The sequence below is a fragment of the Haematobia irritans genome, chromosome 2 (assembly GCF_050003625.1).
Source record: "Haematobia irritans isolate KBUSLIRL chromosome 2, ASM5000362v1, whole genome shotgun sequence".
Classification (NCBI taxonomy): domain Eukaryota; kingdom Metazoa; phylum Arthropoda; class Insecta; order Diptera; family Muscidae; genus Haematobia; species Haematobia irritans.
Genome location: NC_134398.1, coordinates 58,863,509 through 58,888,798, shown reverse-complemented (window position 1 = coordinate 58,888,798; position 25,290 = coordinate 58,863,509). Strand labels below are relative to the sequence as shown.

Here is a 25,290-nt window from a genome sequence, read left to right as displayed (position 1 = left end):
TATAAGATCTCGGTCATTATTCAGATCAGGCCGGATTTAATTCCACAGTAATTAGGCAAACAGTTTAGTCGATAACTACGTAAGGTTTTCTGTAATTAATAGCACTTGGAACAAGCTTTAAAACGACATCAATATGACATCAGATTGATCCATAAATGACTGATCTTTTTATTTCTCAAGAACCGGGTATTTCCTATTTAAAATTTTTACTTTGTTAAAAACAGCACACTAAATTATATAATATAGAAATTTAAGTAATTCAATGAGGTGCCAGTAAAGTGCAGTTAAGTCTTAAAGCATTACAATGGCACATACATAACATTATCATTTTGGCTTCCAACATACGCCTACATTTGCTTCATAGCAGTAGAACTCTTTTGATTTTTATAATATCTTTAGTTTTTGTGATTCTAAATTTTCTTCACACTGTTACAATTTGTGCTTTTGTGATTTAAATTTAATTTGTGTGATGAACTACAACTGTTTCGTTATTGTAGACTACCTTGTAAAACTTGCTGTCATATCGTAACTGAAAGAGCATCATTACAAGTGATGCAAGATTACTACAAAGTTTTCTTTTGGTATTATTATTATTATTTTTTGTAACGACATGTGTCTTTTGTTAGTTTTAATAAATTTTTTTTATACATTTCCCTCATGCTATTACACACTCTACCAGTTTTCTGTACCGAAAAGATGAAGTACACTGTAGACTATTAGTGATAGTGGAAGCGTTTGCTTCATCTTGCTGGTTCAAAATGGTGCTTGTAAATGTATGCCATATATTTGTATGACATAAGGTGAACAAATTTTTGTTTCTTAAACATGTAGTACCAGTGAATGATGTGTAATTTTCTTTATATTTTCTTAATTTTAAATATAGTATGAAATTTTCGAAGAAAAATCGATGTAACCGTAGCGTTAAGTTATTAAAAAAAAAACTGAATCTAAAATGTTTTAAAAATGTTTTGTAGAAGTTTGAAACAAGACTTTTAGTTAGGACCTTTGCTTATCTAAGAACTTGGAGATGGTAATTACAAGCATATGGGAGATTTTGTACATTGTAAATAATTATATATAATTAAAGTCTCAGAGTCAATGCAAATAGTAGCTGTTTGGATTTAAATAGACATGGACATTAATTTCCATATGTTCCGATGAAAAAAATTGGTGGCCAGGATTGAAAGTAAAAAACTTTAATTTTCAAATTCGCAACTTTGCTCATGAACTTGGAGTTATACGCAGCATGTAGAATTTGACATCAATAAGTTTTAAAACAGATTATGCTAAATTGATTCTGAAGACATATGTTGATCTTATGCCTAATTTAGATGGTTTGAGTTCATCAACAATGATTTTTCTCAATATAATTCACATAGCCGATAATGGTCGTAACATGTAAACTCCAATTTTATGCTTTTCAGCCTTTGAACTTGAAAATAGTATTATATTTATCAAATTCATAATAAAATCACAAAACAAAAACGGAAAACTACAAATCAGGCATATGATAATCCTTCTAGTCATATGTCTGTATTATTTACCTAAGGTAATAGTTCAAAGTTAATTAAATTAATTAAAATTTTGAGATTTTATGAGAATAAAGTTCAAGATTTCTTATTTCTATAGAAAAAATTATCTATAAAATTTTTGTTATGATTTCTAGAGTGACTAAAAAAGTCAGGTTTTCAAGGTCATGAGTTTATGTAAATAAAAGATTATTTATTTCATATTTTTATCCTACGTTTCGATGGGAATTTCCATCATCCTCAGGAATTTACTTTATTGAAATCTGGAAACTACAATAAAATATACGAAAAGAACAATATTTTTACTTTTTGCTTATGATTTTCCCATATTCTTTTGGAAAAATTTACATTTAATCGTTCGTCATATTGTATAAATTATTATTCAAAGTGTAACATCACTATTACAGCACAACATTAAACACAAATTTTAAATAATTGCACAAATAATACGAAAGTTAACCTAAGCTATCACAGTTGTTGTTTCTTATTTTTCTAAAGAAATTATCAAAATTTTATTTCTATAGAAAATTTTATCAACCATTTTGTTTTTCTATAGAATATTTTGTCAAAATTTTATTTCTATGGAAAAATTTGTAAAAATTTCATGTACAGAAAATTTTTCCAAAATGTTATTTTTATAAAAAAAAAAAAATATTTTTATAGAAAATTTTGTAAAAATTTTACTTCTATAAAAAATTTAGTCAAAATTTTATTTCTATAGAAAATTTTGTCAAAATTTTATTTCTATAGAAAATATCATCAAAATTTTATTTCTATAGGAAATTTAGTCAACATTTTATTTATATACAAAATTTCGTTAAAATTTTACTTCTATGTTTAAGTTTGAGCTAACAACGTAATTTTTAAATACAATTACGATTTTAGTAATATTTTGTCTTATTAGCCACAAATTTTGTTATATCAACAACAATTTTGTTGAACTTAAAAATTTTCTTTAACAACAATTTATTGTAAGTTCAAAAATTATAATAATATTTTGTCAAAGGTTTATTTCTATAAAAATTTTGTCAGATTTTTTATTTCTTTAGAAAATTTTGTCAAAATTTTATTTCTATAGAAAATTTTATCAAAGTTTTATTTCTATAGAAAATTTTTCCAGTTTTTTTATTTCTATAGAAAATTTTGTTAAAATTGTATTTTGTCAACATTTTTCTATAGAAAATTGTGTGATGTAAAAAAATCCTTGTATCAGAGAAATTCATCTATGCCACGTAAATATCACATTCGTATTCAAACGGCAATAGATATTTATGCGTTTGCGTGTCTTCAGATTTGTGAATATTGAATCTTCATTTACATTTTCAAATCTGCATGTTCTTGTGCTCACATCGCTAAATTCAAGGGAATTTAATTCTTGACCCCTACACCGAAAGAATTAGCTTCGTTAATTTTACGAAGAATTCTCCATTAACTATTCTTCGTAAATTTTTCATTAAAACAACAAAATTTTCATTAATTTTCGTAAGTTTACGAAGAACATTTTACGAATATACGAAACGTTTACGAAATATTCTACATTAATTTTTCCTCGTAAAAAGTTCGTACTTTTAACGAAATTTTCTTCAAATTTCATGATTTTTGTGAAGAAGTTTTTACGAATTTATGAAAATATTACGAAACTCTCTGCGTTAAAATTTCTTTATAAAAAGTACGCAACATTTTTTTTTAAATAACGAAGATGTTTCATTGAGATTGTAAAATTTCCGTTCGCGTCATAAAATTGTCTTTGATAATGGCTTGAGTGTATTCCTTTATTTTTTTGTATTTTTTCATTTGTGTGATAGCTTGCTATGAATAAAAGTGAAGCAATAAAACTAAAAATTAATTAAAAACTTAACATATAAAGTAGTGATAACAGTTTTGAAACTTGTAACTACAACCAAATGCACTTTGGGCTATAATTTTTTTTTTCTAAAAGTTCGAACATTTTTCAAAAAAAAAAGTACGAAAATTTTTCATAAAAAGTACATTTAATGAAAAGTTTCTTTGGTTGTAAAACAATGACAAACTTCGTACTTTTAATGAAAATTTTCGTTCTGTTACGATTCGTTCGGTGTATTGTGCGAACGATAATATAATCAGAGAGATGTACGGACGTCCGTGAACGTCACTTATTTTCGGGCAACTCTTTTCGCAGGTAAATTAGCATTCTTATCAAAATTATGAACCCAGGAGAGTTGTGGACATCATCAAATGATTTAACAGTATGTGTAGCATACCTTTAATGTGTGTCATGTAGGTATCAGAACGATCAATAACATTATCGTCTTCCATATCGAAATAGTCCTCTGAGAATGTTTGCACAACATTCGCATTATCTCCGTGCTTAGTATGTCGACTTTCCTCAACAGATTTCTCAGTAGATTTCCAATAAACATCATGGATATGGGCTGTGCAACGTATCTGTAAATGAAATAAGATAGAGGGTTCATATTACTTCTATCACTAAGCCACTATGAAATCAAAACATAAATTTAGTAAAATCATTGTCGTAAATATGCATTACCAACTAAATATGTATTACCAAAATGCGATCGTCAAAAACAAACAGTGCGGAAATTAAATATCTTTTTTATACCCTCCACCATAGGATGGGGGGTATATTAACTTTGTCATTCCGTTTGTAACAGATCGGAATATTGCTCTAAGACCCCATAAAGTATATATATTCTAGGTCGTGGTGAAATTCTGAGTCGATCTGAGCATGTCCGTCCGTCTGTTGAAATCATGCTAACTTCCGAACGAAACAAGCTATCGACTTGAAACTTGACACAAGGAGTTGTTATTGATGTAGGTCGGATGGTATTGTAAATGGGCCATATCGGTCCACTTTTACGTATAGCCCCCATATAAACGGACCCCCAAATTTGGCTTGCGAGGCCTCTGAGAGAAGCAAATTTCATCCGATCCGGCTGAAATTTGGTACATGTTGTTAGTATATGGTCTCTAACAACCATGCAAAAATTGGTCCACATCGGTCCACTTTTACGTATAGCCCCCATATAAACGAACCCCCAAATTTGGCTTGCGAGGCCCCTAAGAGAAGCAAATTTCATCCGATCCGGCTGAAATTTGGTACATGGTGTTAGTATATGGTCTCTAACAACCATGCAAAAATTGGTCCACATCGGTCCATAATTATATATAGCCCCCATATAAACCGATCCCCCGATTTGGCTTGCAGAGCCTCTAAGAGAAGCAAATTTCATCCGATCCGGCCGAAATTTGGTACATGGTGTTAGTATATAGTATCTAACAACCATGCAAAAATTGGTTCACATCGGTCCATAATTATATATAGGCCCAATATAAACCGATCCCCCGATTTGGCTTGCGGAAATTTGGTACATGGTGTTAGTATATGGTCTCTAACAACCATGTAAAAATTGGTCTATTTACGGTCCATAATTATATATAGCCCCCATATAAACCTATCACCACATTTGACCTCCGGAGCCTCTTGGAAGACCAAAATTCATCTGATTCAATTGAAATTTGGTACGTGATGTTAATATATGGCCTCAAACACCCATGCAAAAATTGATCGATATCGGTCCATAATTATATATAGGCCCCATATAAGCTGATCCCCAGATTTGACCTCCGGAGCACCTTGGAAGAGCAAAATTATTCTCATTCGGTTGAAATTTGGTACGTGATGTTAGTATAGGGTATCCAACAACCATGCAGGATTTGGTTCCTATCAGTCCATAATAATATATAGCTCCCATATAAACCGATCCCCAGATTTGACCTCCGGTGCCTTTTGGAGGAGCAAAATTCATCCGATCTGGTTGAAATTTGGTACGTGGTGGTAGTATATGATATTTAACAACCATGTGAGTTGAAATTTGTGGATGACAGTCTTTCGTAGAAGTTTCTACGCAATCCATTGTGGAGGGTACATAAGATTCGGCCTGGCCGAACTTACGGCCGGATATACTTGTTTATTTGTATGCCCCACTAAATTAGTAAGTTCAAAAAGTAAGTTTACTTGGATCCCAAGATTTTAGGCTTTTTGATATACTGAGATTATGTAAAAATATGTAACCTGATATGAACCACTTTTTGCATGGTATTTAGCGGCCATATATTGACTTAACGTGCCAAATTTCAATCGGATCGGATGAAATTTTGCTCCTCCCGGAAGCTCCGGAAATCAAATCCGATGATCGGTTTAATGGGGGCTATATATAACTAAGAACCAATATAAACCATTTTTTCATGTTTTATACACCACGTATCAAATTTCAACCGGATCGGATAAAATTTGGTCCAAGCTCCTCTAGGTAAATCTGGGAATCGGTCTGTATGGGGTCTATATATAATTATTGGCCGATATGAAACAATTTTTGCGTTGTTTTTATATGTTACTAACAGCATCGGTTCCACAGATAGTCGGTATCAAACTTTGTATAGAAAAAGCAACAAACGGGGCACTCTTAATAACTTCAGTCGTGTAGGCTGGTCAGCGAATTCGATGATATCCTAGATGATGATATGTTCGAATTAGTTTCAATTCTCAAGAATGCTCAAGAAATTATTAATATTAAATAAGTAAGTAAAAAAAGTCCTTTGGAAATGGGTATAAGATATGAAGTATTCTACCAGATTTACCCCAAGCAGGCTTACATATGTACGAGTATATATGGGAATTATTAACCGATTTTAGTGATATTAACCGATTTTAACCAAATTTTGCACATATAGCTAGAATGTTAATTTTACTCTCAGCACAAATTTTCATGTAAATCGGAGTAAAACGTTGGCCTCCGGTGGTCATATGAATTTATATCGGGCGTAAGATATATATGGGTGCTATATCTAAATCTGAACCGATTTCAACAATATATGTCATTCTTGATGATATCGTCAGTTGTACATTAAGTGCAAAATTTTATGGAAATTAAAATGGAACTCTGGCCTCTGGGGCCATATGAGTGTAAATCGGGCGAAAGATATATGTGTATGGGAGCTATATCTAAATCTGAACCGATTTCAACCAAATTTGACATACTTGACTATACTATTGTACTCCTGTGGAAAATGAGAAACACATCAATATACAATTCTCGCATCTGGGGCCAAATAAATTCATATCGGTCGAAAGATATGTATGGTAGCTATATCTAAATATAAATCTGATTTTGACCAAATTTGCCAAGCATAGTTCGCATGTTAATTCTACAATTTGTGCAAAATTGCACGTGACTCGTAGTAAAGCTTCGGCCTCTGTGGTAATAAGAGTGTAAATCTGGTGAAAGATATATAGGAGCTATATCTAAATCTGAACCGATTTCAACCAACTTTGGCATATTTGACGATACTATCAGTTGTACTCCTTGTGCAAAATTGGAAGCACATCAATATAAAAGTTTGGCCTCTGGGGCCAAATAAATGCATATCGGGCGAAAGATGTATATGGGAACTATATCAAAAGATCGGCTCATAAAAACGTCAAAATTAATAGCGATTGACCCGAAGAAAGACCCCATACCAAATTTGAGAACGATCGGACTTATATTGCGAGCTGTTCTTGGCACACAAAATTGCATATACAGACAGACATACAGACAGACGGACGTCGCTAAATCGACTCAAAATTTAATTCTAAACCAATCGGTATACTGAACGATTGGTCTTGGACAGCTCCATCTTGGCGTTATATACAAAGGCACAAACTTAACTATATTGCCATAATTAAACTTGCACAAATTTCTGCAAAAACTAATAGCAAAGAAAAACCACTACTTAAGTCTTGCATAAGTAAACTGCTGTTTAGAGAGAATTTAATAAATTCACTTTTCGATTTATTAGATCCCATTTCCATACTAATTAAAAATGGTCAAAATTCTAGCTACATGCAAAGAAAAAAAGTTTGGAAAACGTGTCCCGAAAACGTTTTTCTTGTGTTAGAGTTATGTTTGTTACAAAATTTTTATTTTTTTCAATAAAAAATATTATTTTTGAGCCAACAACACAATCCATTTCGTTTATATCAAGCACTGTTCTTTTCTGACTTTAAGTCTTTAATAAGACACATATAACAGATTTATAGTAAAAATTTAATATAAAGGGTGATACGGTCAATATAAACTTGACGTGTTTCTTTCAATTTTGCATTTAAAAAACCTGAACACCCCTCATTTTGAAGGTGTATGTGTGTAGAATGTTACTCCTATTTTGATTTTGGAACTCACTCTTCAGTTGTCAAAATGCCGTCCAAGCAAGAAGAGCAGCGTATCAAAGTTTTGCTCGCGCATCGCGAAAATCCGACCTACTCGCACGCAAAGCTGGCAAAATAGCTAAAAGTTGCCAAATCAACCGTTACAAATGTAATTAAAGTGTTTGGGGAACGTTTGACGACAGCCCGGAAGTCTGGATCGGGGGGAAATCGAAAACCGGAAGCCGCTGAGACGACAAAGAGTGTTGCCGGTAGTTTCAAGCGAAACCCTAACCTCTCTCTCCGAGATGCCGCAAATAAGCTGGGTGTATCGTCTACAACCGTGCATCGAGCCAAAAAACGAGCCGGACTATCGACTTACAAGAAGGTAGTGACTCCAAATCGCGATGATAAACAAAATACGACGGCCAAAGCGCAATCCCGGAGGCTGTATATGACGATGCTGACGAAGTTTGACTGCGTGGTAATGGACGACGAAACCTACGTCAAAGCCGACTACAAGCAGCTTCCGGGACAGGAGTTTTATACGACAAAAGGAAGGGGAAAGGTACACGCAAAAAAATAATTCTTTCCTCCCAAACGAAATTTTAGACAAACAAAGTTCGTTTCTCATTTGCTTTTCGCTGTAAGGAAGTGTATTTGGAAGAAAAGTATGTACTTTTTGTGATAAACGTTTATTCTTTTCCAGGATGTAAAAACAATTTCATAAAGACTAACTCAAAAAAAAAAAATGTTTTCGTGCTAATTGCATTTTCCCTCACACCTTTCTCACATCCACGAGGTTTTTTAGTTCTTAACACATTTTCCTGTAATACACTCAAAAAAAAGTGAACTCTCTATTTCACTAAAACCAATTTAACTTTATCTTAGTTCATGGAATTATTATGTTTGGAGAAAGTTGCCTTTACTTTAATAATTTTTTGTTTACGTTAGTTAAATTAACTAAAATCGAGGAAAAAATATACACAAATGAAGCATAAAGATTAACTAAATTTGTGTATTCCACAAAATAGTTCAGTATTTCTTTAAATTTGCAAATTTTGCTACAAATGCGTTCATCATGAACTTCGTATATCACTAAAGACATTCTTGCAATTTTGAACTCCAAATTTTTCCTTGAAACTACAAATTTTTCTTTAACACGTGAAAAAACTTAATTATGTCAAATAAATTTTCTTGAATTTGTCGAAAAATATTTACTTATTTTAATGACATCGGGGTGATGCCAGCGTTTGTAATACTGTTTAGTTAAAATTTTCTAAAAATATTCAAAATTTGTTAAAATTAACCGAAATTTTCTTCCTGGTGGGTTCACTGTTTTTTCAGTGTACCAACAATGTAGAAGAAATTATACGATTTTACAAATTTTTAAAATTTTTTTTACCTTTCGCCTGGACGGAGAATCGAACCGCGGACCATGCACTTTGTAAGCCAACACACTAACCACTGAGCTATGTACCTGTTATGGTCATCAATAGATAAATATCCATATAAGTTATATTTATATAGCATAGCTTGCGGCGCCCACGAACCGAATGAACAAAGTTTATTTAACAGAAACAAACATTTAGTTTGGCACCGTGGAGCAGTGGTTGCTACGTCTGACTTGCATGCCAAGGGTCGTGGGTTCGATCCCTGCTTCGACCAAAGTTTTTTTTTTTTTGTTTTACATATATTCCAGATATGTTCGGAAATTCCGAAAAAATGTTGAACATTACATTGTCCTATATTAAATTTTGAACTGTAAAATGTGTCGTATTAAAGACCTATAGTCAGAAAAGAACAGTGTTTCATATAAACGAAATGGACTGTGTTGTGGTTTCAAAAATAATTTTTTTTTATTGAAAAAGTAAAAATTTTGTAACAAACGTATTTTTTTTGGTGATAAAAGTTTAAAATTTTCGAAGCAATTCAAAAAACTCTAACAAAAGAAAAACGTTTTCGGTACACGTTTTCCAAACGTTTTTTTTTTTTCTTTGCGTGTAGCAGATATTTTCAAGCACACAAAACTGTCAAAGTTCGCAAAGAAATATCTGGCGAATCTGTACCTGTGGCTTGAAAAGCAGCATTTTCATAGCTTCCGGGACTGTCAACCAAGAAATTTACGTGAAAGAGTGTTTGAATAAACGTGTGCTGTCTTTCCTGAAGAAACACGGTTGTTCCGTACTGTTTTGGCCGGATTTGGCATCTTGCCATGACGGTAAAAAGGCCATGGAGTGGTACGCCGCCAACAACGTGCAGGTAGTTCCCAAGGACAAGAACCCTCCCAACACGCCAAAGCTCCGCCCAATTGAGCAATACTGGGCTATTGTCAAGCGGAACCTAAAGAAGACCAGAAAAACTGCTAAGGACGAGCAGCAGTTCAAGGCAAACTGGCTTTCTGCGGCGAAGAAGGTGGACAAGGTGGCTGTACAAAATCTGATGGCAGGTGTCAAGCGTGAGGCCCGGCAATTCGGATTTGGAAAAGCGAAAGCCTAACTGAATATTTTTCCTGAATTTTGTACTAATTGAACTTGAAAAAGAAATTTAATTTGATTTTTTAAATAAACGATTTCACCGATTTACACGCGTTTTCCCTTGACCAAATTTTGACCATATCACCCTTTAGTAGTATCCCAGCAAAAAATGGAGCACTATTTCAGCAGGATTGTAAGGGAGAGAGGCAGTACCAAGTGCTCACAAAACAACCGAATCAGCGCTGATTTTTGTGTGCGATGTCCCGATTTAGAGCTCATTTCAATAGCTCATTTCAATAGCATTATTACTCAGAAGTGATATATAATCTTGAGTATAACATTGTTGGTGTGAAGGAAAACAGCACTACTTTTCATGCATCTATACTGCAATAACGTAAACGAATGAGCATAGACTAGTTTGATACTCGTTTACGTTATTGCCACCGATTCATGCAGTGTGGATGCACCGCCAACTTTATTGTATACCAAAAAGCGCAACTAAACTCTTACTGCTGAAGTATTTTTTGCTGGGATGTAATGTTGAACAACTTTTTGGAATCTTTCGAACATATCTGGAATATATGTAAGAAAACTTTTTGGTGTTCGGTCGAAGCAGGGATCGAACCCAGGACCCTTGGTATGCAAGGCGGACGTAGCAACCACTGCTCCACGGTGCCCAACTAAATGTATGTTTCTGTTAAATAAAGTTTGTTTAAGCTATGCTATATAAATATAACTTATATGGATAATTGTCTATTGATGACAATAACAGCTACATAGCTCAGTGGGTAGTGTGCTGGCTTACAAATTGCATGGTCCGCGGTTCGATTCTCCTTCCAGTCGAAAGGTAAATTAAAAAAATATATAAAATCGAATAATAATAATAAAAAAACTCGTGGATGTGAGAAAGATGTGAGGGAAAATGAAATTAGCAAGAAAACAATGTTTTTTTTTTTTTTTTTTTTTTTTGAGTTTGTCTTTATGAAATTGTCTTACATCCTGGAAAAGAATAAATATTTATCACAAAAAGTATATACTTTTCTTCCAAATAAACTTCCTTAAAGCAAAAAGCAAATGAGAAACGAACTTTGTTTTTCTAAAATTTCATTTGGGAGGAAAGAATTATGTTTTTTGCATGAATGAACATTATGCACTACGCAAAATTCGAATAGTTTGTAGTTGCGACAACACATTTTTGCATCTTTTTTATCGGACAGGCAAACTAACGGCGTTTTCGTTTCACAAAAAATATGTTGCATTGGTGTTACACTACTTTTTCCCTCATTGTATTTTCGCACAAATGATATTGTCATTCCAAAGTTATTGGATCTATGACAGTGTCCTTCAAATTTCGAGAATGTTGCACCTTTTTCCCAAATCGCAATAAATTAAATTAAAAAATGTTTAAAATTCATTTGTTCAAAATTAGGTTTTCTCCATAAGGTTTACGACTTTTGCGACATAAGTATTATATCATCGTAAATGTATGTCGCAAAAGTCACTGTTTGCGTCAGGCCAACCCTGATCGGTTCATAATCAAATATAGACTCATCCATAAAAACCGATCACGAACAAGAGGGGCTTAGGTAGGTACATATTCTGCCATGTTTATCTAACATAAATTCCATATGGCTTTTCGTACAATTTAGAAGACAATATTAAGAACACGCACAGAAAAAACATGTTTGGACATGGTTGCCGCATCCATTTAATGCTTATTTAGAGTATGTAATTGTCGCGAAAACCATGTATTTTGTCTTTGTAAAAATAATTTTCGAGCGGAGAAAAATATATGTTGGCAATAAGCATTTAAATGGTTCTCAAATGCCGCAAACATGTTCTATTATTTAAATGATAGAATTTGAGACCATTATATGGTCAGGAAAATCATGTATCTGACCATTCAATTTTTTTACTTTTTTGCAGAGAAAAAAATATTTTTATAGTTTACGTATAGACATGTCTACAACCATTACATGGCCATAAAGACCATGTACATTGTTTTCGTGACCATTTAATTTTTTAATTTTTTTGCAGCGACAAGAATTTTATAAAAACATTGAGCAGGTACACACGATTTTCATTTTGCGCGTCAGTCGTGTGTTGATTGTTTCTTGGAATGGACGGAGAATACGGAATTATTGTGTTTTGTGTTAATTTATTTATTCAGAAATGGCACGTGGTTTTATGTGAATACAAAAAAGGAAAGTGTAATTGAAAAAATATACCTGGTTTTTGTTCTGCATTTTAATATATGGTATAATTTATTTTTATTTGCAGTTACATGATGTCTGCGTTTGTACATTTGATGGGCACGAAGTAAATATGGAATGATTACTTATTGTTGAAATTGAATCACACTAGAGTGCGTAAAAATATGTGAAGTTTGCTTGCACGACATTATAAATACAAATAAACAATGAATTAATTTATAAATAAATAAAAACAAATAAATAAAGTTGATTTTGTGTTTTCTTTTCTCAAGTGGCGTCCTTTTTTCGACGACGAAAAAAGTTTTTTCATAAAAATCAAAACATTTTAGGTTGTGACCATGTTGTTTTAACTAGAAGAAAAACATTTTTGACGAATACCATAACATTTTAGATCGTGACCATTGTCTTTTAATGGAAACAAAATTCTTTTTATCAATATAATAACATTTTAGATGAGGACAATTGTATTTTTCTTAGAACCATGTTCACTGAGCCAACATGGTTGCAGGTTAAAATGTTACATGGTCGCCGCAAAAAAAGCTGCTATCATATTATTTTGCTCTTCGAATATGATTGTGGCAATCATGTTTCTTCTCTGCGTGAAGTTTTAAGATATTTTGCCATCTGCATCGGTTATCACAACCCAAGCAATTCCATCATGGATAACATCCTTTAGTAGAGGATACATAATATTTTGTCGCTCCGAACTTTCGGTCGTATATGCAGGATTCTTTACTAATTTATTTACCAACCAAAATTATGCTTAAGATCATAATTCACGCAAAACATATACACATATATAAATCCCATTAAGGAATCCAAGATATAAGTCATGACATCTGCATTGTTTTTTTCTTGTTTTATATGATATCGTTTTCCGGTAGTGTAGACCTCATGCCACTTAAATTGCACTTTTTCATTAAACATCATTTTTTCATTTGACTATACGATCATTAATATGGTAAACATTAAATTTTTTATGGTTGTTGTATATCATGCTTTCCTATAGAACTCGTATTTACCACTTCATGTTGGTTAAACGCAATGAAAATGATATAATGCCATATTGACTTATATATTCATATCCGAACACCCATACAAGAAACCATGAGCATATATTTAAACGTACTGTTTTTATGGAGATGTGAAATGTTGGCATCGTAGTCCTGCCATTATATGTGTATATTTATATTGCGTAAGTATATTTCCTTATACCGTTCGTAATTGAGATCAACAAGATTGTTATGATAGGAATAATGCAAACTTGTCATCGCACATTATCAATTTATGTGGTTGGTATAAGAATTTTGCCAATGAACAGAAAATGAAAACATTTTTATTTAGACGTGTTTTACTGATCCTGAAATTAAAATATGTTTATTGATTTTTTTCAGTCCGATGATTTTTTCCTAGAAAAGTCTCAAAAATTTTATGAATCAAATGTTATCATATCTTCGTATGATTATATTCTAATGGCACCATGTGGTAAATTCGAAATTAAATTCACACACTACACTGAAAAAACAGTGAACCCACCAGGAAGAAATCTTTTGGTTAATTTTAGAAAATTTTAAATATTTTTAGAAAATTTCAACTAAACAGTATTACACACGCTGGCATCATGCCGATATCATAAAAATAAGTAAATATTTTTCGACAAATTCAAGAAAATGTTTTAGACATATATAATTTTTTTCACTTGTTAAAGAAAATGTTGTAGTTTGAAGGAAAAAAATGGAGGTCATAATTGCAAGAATCTGTTTAGTGACATACGAAGTTTATGATGGAAGAATTTGTAGCAAAATTTACAAATTTAAAGAAATAATGAACTATTTTGTAAGAACTATGAATTTAGTAAATCTTTATACTTAATTTTTGTATAATTTTTCCCCAATTTTTTGGTTCAATGAACTAACGTACGCAAAAAAAAATGATTAGAGTAAATGAAAAATTCTCCAACCATAATAATTACATGAACTTAAATAAAGTTAAATTGGATTTAGTGAAGTAGAGAGTTCACTTTTTTTGAGTGTACAATTAGTTGGAAGTTTTACTAAATACGTTTTCGACCAATTGTTAAAAGTGGGCATCGTTTGGCGCCGATATGAAAAATATCGCTATATCGATTATACCGATTATATTTTTGTCGTATTCATTAAAATTGTGCGGCATACATTTTTCCATTGACTATAATGTTCACTAGGAAAATGAAAGTGTTCGTTAATAATACGACATTTTTCTTTATTTAATGGAAAATCATAATAATAACGAAAAGTTTCATTGCGTATAGGAAATTATTTGCTCGGCTCAATTTTAATGAAAAACATTCTTTAATGCAAGAGAGATTTTTCTATTAGTGCAGAATTATTAACATGGTACATCCACACGCAAAAAAATAATTCTTTCCTCCCAAAAGAAATTTTAGACAAACAAAGTTCGTTTCTCATTTGCTTTTCGCTGTAAGGAAGTGTATTTGAAGAAAAGTATATACTTTTTGTGATAAACGTTTATTCTTTTCCAGGATGTAAAAACAATTTCATAAAGACAAACTCAAAAAAAAAAACAATGTTTTCTTGCTAATTACATTTTCCCTCACATCTTTCTCACATCCAAGAGATTTTTTAGTTCTTAACACCTTTTCCTGTAATACACTCAAAAAAAAGTGAACTCTCTATTTCACTAAAACCAATTTAACTTTATCTTAGTTCATGGAATTATTATGTTTGGAGAAAGTTGCCTTTACTTTAATAATTTTTTGTTTACGTTAGTTAAATTAACTAAAATCGAGGAAAAAATATACACAAATGAAGCATAAAGATTAACTAAATTTGTGTATTCCACAAAATAGTTCAGTATTTCTTTAAATTTGCAAATTTTGCTACAAATGCGTTCATCATGAACTTCGTATATCACTAAAGACATTCTTGCAATTTTGAACTCCAAATTTTTCCTTGAAACTACAAATTTTTCTTTAACACGTGAAAAAACTTAATTATGTCAAATAAATTTTCTTGAATTTGTCGAAAAATATTTACTTATTTTAATGACATCGGGGTGATGCCAGCGTTTGTAATACTGTTTAGTTAAAATTTTCTAAAAATATTCAAAATTTTTTAAAATTAACCGAAATTTTCTTCCTGGTGGGTTCACTGTTTTTTCAGTGTACCAACAATGTAGAAGAAATTATACGATTTTACAAATTTTTAAAATTTTTTTTACCTTTCGCCTGGACGGAGAATCGAACCGCGGACCATGCACTTTGTAAGCCAACACACTATCCACTGAGCTATGTACCTGCTATGGTCATAAATAGATAAATATTCATATAAGTTGTATTTATATAGCATAGTTTGCGGCGCCCACGAACCGAATAAACAAAGTTTATTTAACAGAAACAAACATTTAGTTTGGCACCGTGGAGCAGTGGTTGCTACGTCCGACTTGCACGCCAAGGGTCGTGGGTTCGATCCCTGCTTCGACCAAAGTTTTTTTTGTTTTTTTTTTCATATATTCCAGATATGTTCGGCAAATTCCAAAAAAAATGTTCAACATTACATTGTAGTAAAGGGTGGTTAAAATTTCAAGGGCCGATTTTGATTTTGAATAAAACACAAATTGTTTAGGAAGTTATTGTAATTTTATTTTATTATGATATATTGGTATTACTCAATTATGTATGGAACAAAATATCGGCCAAATGGGCGACGCGACCTCGGTGGTACACCTTCATCCGATGGTCCAAATTTTCGATGACGCTGAGGCATATGCCGTTAATGTGCCGAATTATCTCATCCTTAACTCTTGAATTGTTGCTGGCTTATCGACGTACACCTTTTCTTTCAAATAACCCCAAAGAAAAAAGTCCAACGGTGTCAAATCACATGATCTTGGCGGCCAATTGACATCGCCATTACGTAAGATAACACGGCCAGAGATTTTGTTGCGCAAAACAACCATTGTTTCGTTAGCTGTGTGGCAAGTGGCACCGTCCTGCTGAAACCACATATCGTCCACATCCATATCTTCCATTCGGGCCATAAAAAGTTCGTTATCATCTCACGATAGCGAACACCATTCACAGTAACTGCCTGTTCGCCCAAATTTTGGAAAAATACGGCCCGATGATGCCGCCAGCCCATAAACCGCACCAAACAGTCACTCTTTGTGGGTGCATTGGTTTTTCGACAATCACTCTTGGATTCTCATTCGCTCAAATGCGGCAATTCTGTTTATTGTCGAATCCACTGAGGTGAAAATGTGCCTCATCACTGAAGATGATTTTCTTCGAAAATTGATCATCCACTGTTACCATTTCTTGGAACCATTTTCCACGTTGTTGGATTGTGTATCCCTCCATGGTTCAAATTGAGTAAGTCTGAAATAGAGAAATGTCAAATAAAATTCGGAAAAAAAACTTGGCGTTTAGGTGTGGTTCACATTCAACATCGGCCCTTACAATTTAACAACCCTTTATATTAAATTTTGAACTGTAAAATGTGTCTTATTAAAGACCTAAAGTCAGAAAAGAACAGTGTTTGATATGAACGAAATGGACTGTGTTGTTGATTCAAAAATAACTTTTTTTATTGAAAAAATAAAAATTTTGTACCAAACGAATTTTTTTGGTGATAAAAGTTTAAAATTTTCGAAGCAATTCAAAAAACTCTAACAAAAGAAAAACGTTTTCGGTAAACGTTTTCCAAACGTTTTTTTTTCTTTGCGGTCATAAAGGAGGCTATCAGTCACAAAATTTTGCTACCAAATATGATATCATGTTTGTTCACATAAGTAGTGGTGAACCTAACATTAGCTTAACCTATGAAGTTAAACTTCGGTTAATTTTACAAAAAATAGATTAATTTTAGAAAACTTTAAATAAACTTCGTTAGAAACGCAAATTTTGTACCGATTTCACAAATATAAATAAATGTTTCCTACAAATTCAAGAAATAAATAAATGTTTCCTACAAATTCGATTCTCTTTTAAGTTTTACGCAGTTTAAATAAATTTTAATTGATTTGTTTTTACAGCTTTTTTCATGTGTTATCAAAATCCCTTAAAATTAATATGAATATGGCCTCTGGGGCCACATAAACACATATCAGGCGAAAGATATATTTGAGAGCAAAATATATAAATATGAACCGATTTGACTGATATTTTGCAAGATTTACGAGACTCACAAACTATTTGAATATACGAAATTATAAGAAGATTGGTTGAGAAATACGTCATTTTTGACCAGTTCGGCTATAAACATATATGACAGCTATATCTAAATCTGAACCGATTTTTTCCAAAATCACTAGGCCAAATTTGAGGACGATTTGACTAAAACTACTAGTTGGAATTTGCACACCAAAATGCATCAACAGACAGACAGATGGACGGACATCGCTAAATCGACTCAGAATTTAATTCTTAGACGAGCGGTACACTAAACGATGGGTCTCGGACTGCTCCTTCTGAGCGTTACATACACATGCACAAACTTACTATACCTTATGGTGCGTAACATCTATCATATTTACAATTTTAAAATTTCCCTTCACCAACGCCGACGCCAACGGATTTACCTCAATAATTACTAAGGAATTCTTAAAAATGTTTTGCTGGCAATGAATTTCTATGAAAAGACAATGCCCTTCAATGAAATTGTGAAAACTCTTTTGTGTATCCGAGAATACTTTAGGTTCAACATTCGTCCTGGGTACATGAATATCCGTTTTGTATTTTATAATTTTAGTGTACGCTCTAGCCAGTTTTGTAATGCGGTCATTTTCACTTCCAAAAAATTGTTTAAAGTTAAGCGTATCCTATTTTTATTAGAATTTAAATATTCGACCATAATTGCCACATCCACCTCTTAACACTTATACGCGGCCGCAAAATGATAATAATGTCATGAAGTACCAGATATGGAGAAGAACAAAAGAAGCATACAACCAAAGTAGACGAGCCAAAAAATATATAATTAACCATAAAATGTTACCCCAGACGTGTCATGTATTTTAATGGACATGAAAGGACACAGACACAGAGAATACAACGGAAAATTCATTGCCTATAGCCGGCATGTGGCACGTTTTGAAGCCTAAAATTATACAACACAATGCAACAATAACAAACAATTAGGCGACAAATGTAATGCTTTTTATTGCCTACATGCAACGACTTAGAAGTGGTCAAAATGACCACGTCTCTTAAGAGAGCGACAAATGGCCTATAATGAATTTGAATGTTTGGCATGGACAATTAATTAATATTTAAAGAGAATGCAAGAGAGGGAGAGGAGGAGTAATAGAAAGAGAGTGACACATAATAAAAAAGTAGCAGAGATTTAAATACAGCCCTCCAGTTGGATATCAATTTTTCAAAGGATTTAAATTTGTTTGTTTGTTTGTTGGTTCCCTTTGCTACAGTTAGCTCTCATTGAAAACTCCGCAAATTCCAGTAAATTGAAATTTCCTCTTCCGCTGGTGGCATATACTATAATAACCAAAATAAATTATAGCTCATAACTCGTAACCCGATTTTTTTTAGTGGTAGTTTCTTGCCATTGCTAAGTCCTTTTTATAGTTTGCCATTTATCACTTTAAATGGAAAAACTTCCTGCTGCTAAGAGCCGTGTAAAACACTCCACCATCGTCATCATTGCCATAATGAGAGTAATATATTTGGGGACAAACTCTGAAGGCAGGTGGTTATGTTAGGAGTATTCATAGAGATATGAAGATTATAACTTTCGATACTTACTTTTAATTTGCCATGACTAAAATGTGATGGTGCTATAACAAAATGTATGCCAGACGTAACTGTCTCCATTTCACGTGCATCCTTTACCGTATTATAATGTTTAACATGAACTGGATTTATCTGAAAGGTGGAGAACAAAAAGGACAACAATATAAGATAAAAGTGCTAATTAAAAGTTGGGAAAATATAACTATAATTAACTTCGTAACTATTCTTTGTGTTTTTTTCATACATTTTCGTACGTTTTTTTTTCTGTCATGTTGAAGTAAGTATACGATATTTTATTATTATATAGATATTTTAACCTGTAGCATACACTAAAAAAAAGCATGCCCGGTTCCAAAGATTTTGTCTTTACTTTAAAAATTTTGGCATTGATTCCGAGCCAAAGAAGCGGAGAAGACAAGTAAGGATACTTTTAAGACACAATTCTCTTTAAAATTTGGGTTTTGTGTACTTGCTTCTAGGAAGCAAATTTTAATTTTTCGCTTTTTCAGCTTTTTTTCTTCATATGCTATCAAAGTCCTTTAAAAACGAGTTAACGACAACTTTATTTTCCAAATTAAGACTTGACTTCTAGTAGAAATTATGATATGTTTCAAGTAATAAACGTCTTTAAAATGAAGTGTTGAAAAATATGTCCTATATTTGAACGATTTTTTGCTTTGTAGTCAAGATGCAAAAAGGCAACAAATTTAAAGACAATTTCATTAAATGTAAAGATTTTTTCTGAGTTTTTAAAGTCAAGTTGACCTTAGCCCAATAATTTTTTCTTTCATGTTATGATACCCATTTTTAAGTGAAATCACTTAATTATAAGGATAATACGACTTCATTGAAAAGTTTATCGACTTTTGGACAAGGAAAAAAACTTTATGGTAGAGAATTGCGTCTTCCGTGCTAAGCAAAATTTGCATTCGTATTCTAAAGACATGAAATCTTTGACCTCACGACAATATTTTTTTCAGTGTATTTATTTTTGTGATTCTATACCATTTCTTTTCTAGTTACCCTAAACTAGTGAAAGTGACAAAAAGTCCAACATATTGGTATACAAAAGACGTATTTCATAAAAATTCTACTACACTGAAAAAAAAATATATATTTACGTGATGATGATGAATGTAAATTCTAGGATGTGCATCTTTGGCTCAGAATCAATACCAAAATCCTTAAGAGAAGGTCAAAAAAGTAAAATTTGTTTTTGAGTGTAGTAATAATGGTATATATCCAAACAATCAGCAGTAACAACGGTATATAGTGTGATTAGATTAAAATTTTGCACAAATTAGTATCGTTAAGTATTCCAAGTTTGGTGTAAATTGGTTAAGATTTAGGTACACGGACGAAAAAGACTGATTTTCATATGTTTGCGTCTAAAAATTATATGGTTGGAACTCAAATTTGTAGCACATTATTTTTAAGCGCAAGCGTATAATGTTCATAAAGTAGTATTACATGTTTGGGAGATGAGAATGGAGAAAAATGGCGAAAGCTATAGATACAAAATGCATCAACGTAACACCGTGAGAGAATCAAATGAGATCAAATATTGCTCTGCTTTAGACACATATTTTTTACGTGGATAAATGAACTTACATTCGTACAAAATTTAAATGTTCAAATTTAAACATTATTCAATTTACGCTTTCAATCTTGTATTCGGAGCCTTAAAAACAATATGGTTAGGTAAAACATAAAATATGTTTGCACAGTACAAACAGTTTTTTGTTTTCATAATATATATATGCTGGGGAGGGGGCTTAGACAGCCAAGTAGACTGGGTTAGGTTATATTCTGATAGTAGATGGGACCGAAAAATTCGGTTGCCAAAAATATTGGTTAGCACAACAAATTTGTTTTCTGTGTACAACTTTTAATCTAAAGCAAAATGCATAGATTGTAGTTAAGAAAATAAACAAGTATATACGGACGTAAGGTCGGCCAGGCCGAAGCTTATGTACCCTCCATCATGGATTGCGTAGAAACTTCTTCTAAACACTGCCATCCAGAATCGAATTACTTAAGTTGCGGTAACGCTTGCCGATGGCAAGGTATCTTAAAACCTCCTAACACCACACCCTCAAAAAAAATCGCTTCTCTAATATATGTTCCAAACATATTTTGCAGGAAGCACATATATTATTGGATATTGCCGAAACATTATTATGTTTGCTTTATGTGAACATATTATATGTTTGGAAGCATTTTGAGCCCAAAAATATTATATGCTTGGAAGAATTTTCTCCCCAAGAAGATTGTGCTCATTCCCTCACATAATTTTCACTTCCACGAAATTTTTAGTTCTTGGCACCTTTTTTTGTAATACAAATAATGTTGAAGAAATTATTCACTTTTATATATTTTTTTTTAATTTTACCTTTCGCCTGGACGGAGAATCGAACCGGGAACCATGCAATTTGTAAGCCAACACACTACCACTGGGCTACGTAGCTGTTATAGTCACCAATAGACAATTATCGTTATAAGTTACATTTATATAGCATAGCTTGCAGCGCCCACAAGCCCATGCAAACATAACATTATTTAACAGAAACATACATTTGTTGGCCACGTGGAGCAATGGTTAGCATACGTTCCTATTTCTTTTAACGAACCAAGAAAAAAAGATTGTGCCCATAATGCCAAAATGATAAACAAAACACATGTCCACACATACATAAAATGCTGCTCTCAAGGCGAAAACACATGCTGTTTTTTTCAAATGTCTATTCTCTTGGTTCCGAATGTATATTCTCTTTATTCTAATACTCAAATTAAATAATATTTAACTTAAATTTAATATTTAACCTAATCAAATTTTTGGCCTTATCATAAAACAGTTTTCCGAAACAACATACAAGCGGTTTCATAGAAATTGCTCTCTTTTCATTCTCTCGCTGTGTTATGTTGATATCTTTCGTCAACCCTCCCGGTTTCCATCTCTATTTCTTTCTCTATACTCTCTCTCTGCCGCTCTCTGAATAAAATATCACAACATATATATGTTTACTCGAAATTTGTAAATTTATATATGTTTACATTCACACATATTATTTTTATAAAGCATTCATGCCTCAAACATAATATATTCTAACATATTAACATATGTGTCCCAAACATTTAGTGTTAGTTTAGGAACATTACATGTTTGCACTTAAATATATTGTGTTTAAAAATTGTGCCCGAAACACATTTTGTTTATATCGGAACATATGAAAAACATATTTTTCTAACAGTGCACCTTCTAAATTGTATGTAAGTCCATGCGTGGTATATATTAAATCAAAAAAGACCGATCCAATACGTATATAATTCAGTTTGACAAAGTAGACATAAATTTTTTACAAAATTTTCTACAGAAATAAAATTTACAAAAAAAAATTTCTATAGAAATAAAATTTTCACAAAATTTTCTACTTCTAATTTCTACAGAAATAAAATTTTTTTCTATAGAAATAAACTTTTGACAAAATTTTCTATAGAAATAAAATCTTGGTAGATTATTTTTGGCTCTAGTGGCAACCATGATTATAAACCGATATGGACCAATTTTTGTGTGATTGGACCAATTTTTGTATGATTGTTAGCGACCATATACTAACACCACGTTCCTAATTTGAACCGGATCGGATGAATTTTGCTCCTCCAAGAGGCTCCGGAGGTTAAATCTGGAGAACGTTTTATATGGGGGCTATATATAATTATGGACCGATATGGACCAATTCTGCCACGGTTGTTAAAGATCATATACTAACACCATGTTCCAAATTACAACCGGATTGGATGAAATTTGCTTCTCTTGGAGACTTCGCAAGCCAAATCTGGGGATCGGTTTATATGGGGGCTATATATAATTATGAACCGATGTGGACCAATTTTTGCATGGTTGTTAGAGACCATATACCAATATCATGTACCAAATTTCAGGCGGATCGGATGAAATTTGCTTCTCTTTGAGGCTCCGCAACTCAAATCTGGGGATCGGTTTATATGGGCGCTATATATAATTATGGACCGATGTGGACCAACTTTTGCACCGTTGTTAGAGACCATATACCAATACCATGTACCAAATTTCAGCCGGATCGGATAAATTTGCTTCTCTTTTAGGCTTCGCAAGCCAAATCTGGGGATCGGTTTATATGGGGGCTATACGTAAAAGTGGACCGATTTCAATACCATCCATTTTCAATACCATCCGACCTACATCGATAACAACTACCTGTGCCAAGTTTCAAGTCGATAGCTTGTTTTGTTCGGAAGTTAGCGTGATTTCAACAGACGGACGGACGGACGGACGGCCATGCCTAGGTCGACTCAGAATTTCACCACGACCCAGAATATATATACTTTATGGGGTCTTAGAGCAATATTTCGATGTGTTACAAACGGAATGACAAAGTTAATATGCCCCCATCCTATGATGGAGGGTATAAAAAGAATATGCTCAAAAAGGGACATTCTAGGTTCAAAATATTGATTTTGTTAAAATTTTGCAAAAAAAAAAGTTTGTGGTGCCCAAGAATCGCAAACTACAAACGATATTTAAATGGTTTTACAAGTTCTATCCAGCAAAGAAATTATCGAAATCGGTTCATAATTGCGGATTTGACAGCTAAAACAAAATGTCATATCCCCGAGATTACCGACTTTCAACTCCTACAAGTCAGCCTGTGAGGAAAACACCTCAGCTTTCACACAAAGAAAAGAATAAGAATTATGTTGATATCTTTAAACGTTAAAAAGTGTCAGAATTATTTCCAAAAAAACATGATAGAGGAGTCTATAAATAATTACGAACCGATTTGAGGAAATATTTGTGCAGTAATTAGAGAGCCAAAAGTGAAATATGGAAGTAGGTTTATATGGGGCCTATATATAATAATGACCAGATATGAACCAAAGCCAAATCTGTAGATCGGTTTATATGGGGCTATATATAATTGTGGAACAATATGGAACAATTTTTGAATGAACATTAGATACCATATACTAGCTCAACCGGATCGGATGAAAGTTGCTCCTCCAAAAGGATCCGCAAATAAAATCTGGGGATTGCTTTTTATGGAGCTTTATATAATTATGGACCGATGTAGACTTTTTTATGAATATTAGAGGCCATGTAGTAACTTCACGTACTAAATTTCAACCGGATCGGATGAAATTGGCTTCTCTAAGAGGCTCCGCAATCCAAATCGGGGGGTCGGTTTATATGTAAGGTTATTAGGGTTTTTTTCCGGGAACGGAATCCCGCAAATTCCCGGGAAATTTCTATTTGTTTCGCTCCCCCTTTCCCGGGAATGAAGTACGGGAATTCCCAGGAAATTTTCTTTACAATATTTTATGTATAATAGGAGGTTTTATGTTATATGGCAAATGACAGTTGAAGTCTAGTTAAAGTAGATTTTGGAAGTGTAATGTGAATAACTATAGTACCAAGTCGTAGTAGATGCCTTGTGGAGCATATATAGTCGTGGGTTCTAATACAGAATCAAACGGCCTGTTCCTAATTTATGATTGTCATATTTCTGTAAACCGACATTCCGATAGACTGGTAGACTGAGTAAACTTTTAAGAACAAAGCGACATTTTACCTTATGTAACCCACGTTGGCAATTGCATAATTTCATAATTATTGAAAGGATGTTTTTTATGACATAAGAAAATTCCAACCTTTTTTAAGATAGTTAATTTCATTCAAATTTATACCTTATACACACTAGGCTTGAAACCTATTAAAATTGTGGCTTAACGCCCTTATTTATAGGGCATACAACAACTGAAATCTACTTAAAGTGGATTTTGGAAGTGTAATGTGAATGTCATATTACATGGTGGGGTTTCCCTTTTGGGAATATTGACTGAACACGTGCATTTGTTGACCACGTTCGATGGTGAAATCGAAATAAGTTTCTTTCATTTCCAAACAGTTTTTTAGTGTTACAAAAAATCCCACTATATTAATAGTGTTCTTCCGAAAAATATACCGAAAGAGACTGCCTTAACTATTGCCAAAATGTTTTGTATTACAAAATATTTCGTATTTTAGTATGATTTATGGCTGATGTAAGGCAACCACATAATATATATTGTTAGTTGTCCAGAGAGCGCATTATAACCGTAGCTT

At 32.7% G+C, this 25,290-nt stretch overlaps 1 protein-coding gene across 1 annotated transcript in view; it reads right to left on the bottom strand.

Annotated features, from left to right (window-relative positions):
- LOC142224479 (uncharacterized) overlaps positions 1-25,290 on the bottom strand; it is a 457,797-nt gene that overhangs the window by 10,792 nt on the left and 421,715 nt on the right. The window contains exons 6-7 of the mRNA XM_075294253.1: positions 19,161-19,280; positions 3,770-3,953 (exon numbers count right to left, since the gene is read on the bottom strand). Of these exons, the coding sequence (XP_075150368.1) occupies positions 3,770-3,953; positions 19,161-19,280 (304 nt within the window). The remainder of the gene's footprint in view (positions 1-3,769; positions 3,954-19,160; positions 19,281-25,290) is intronic.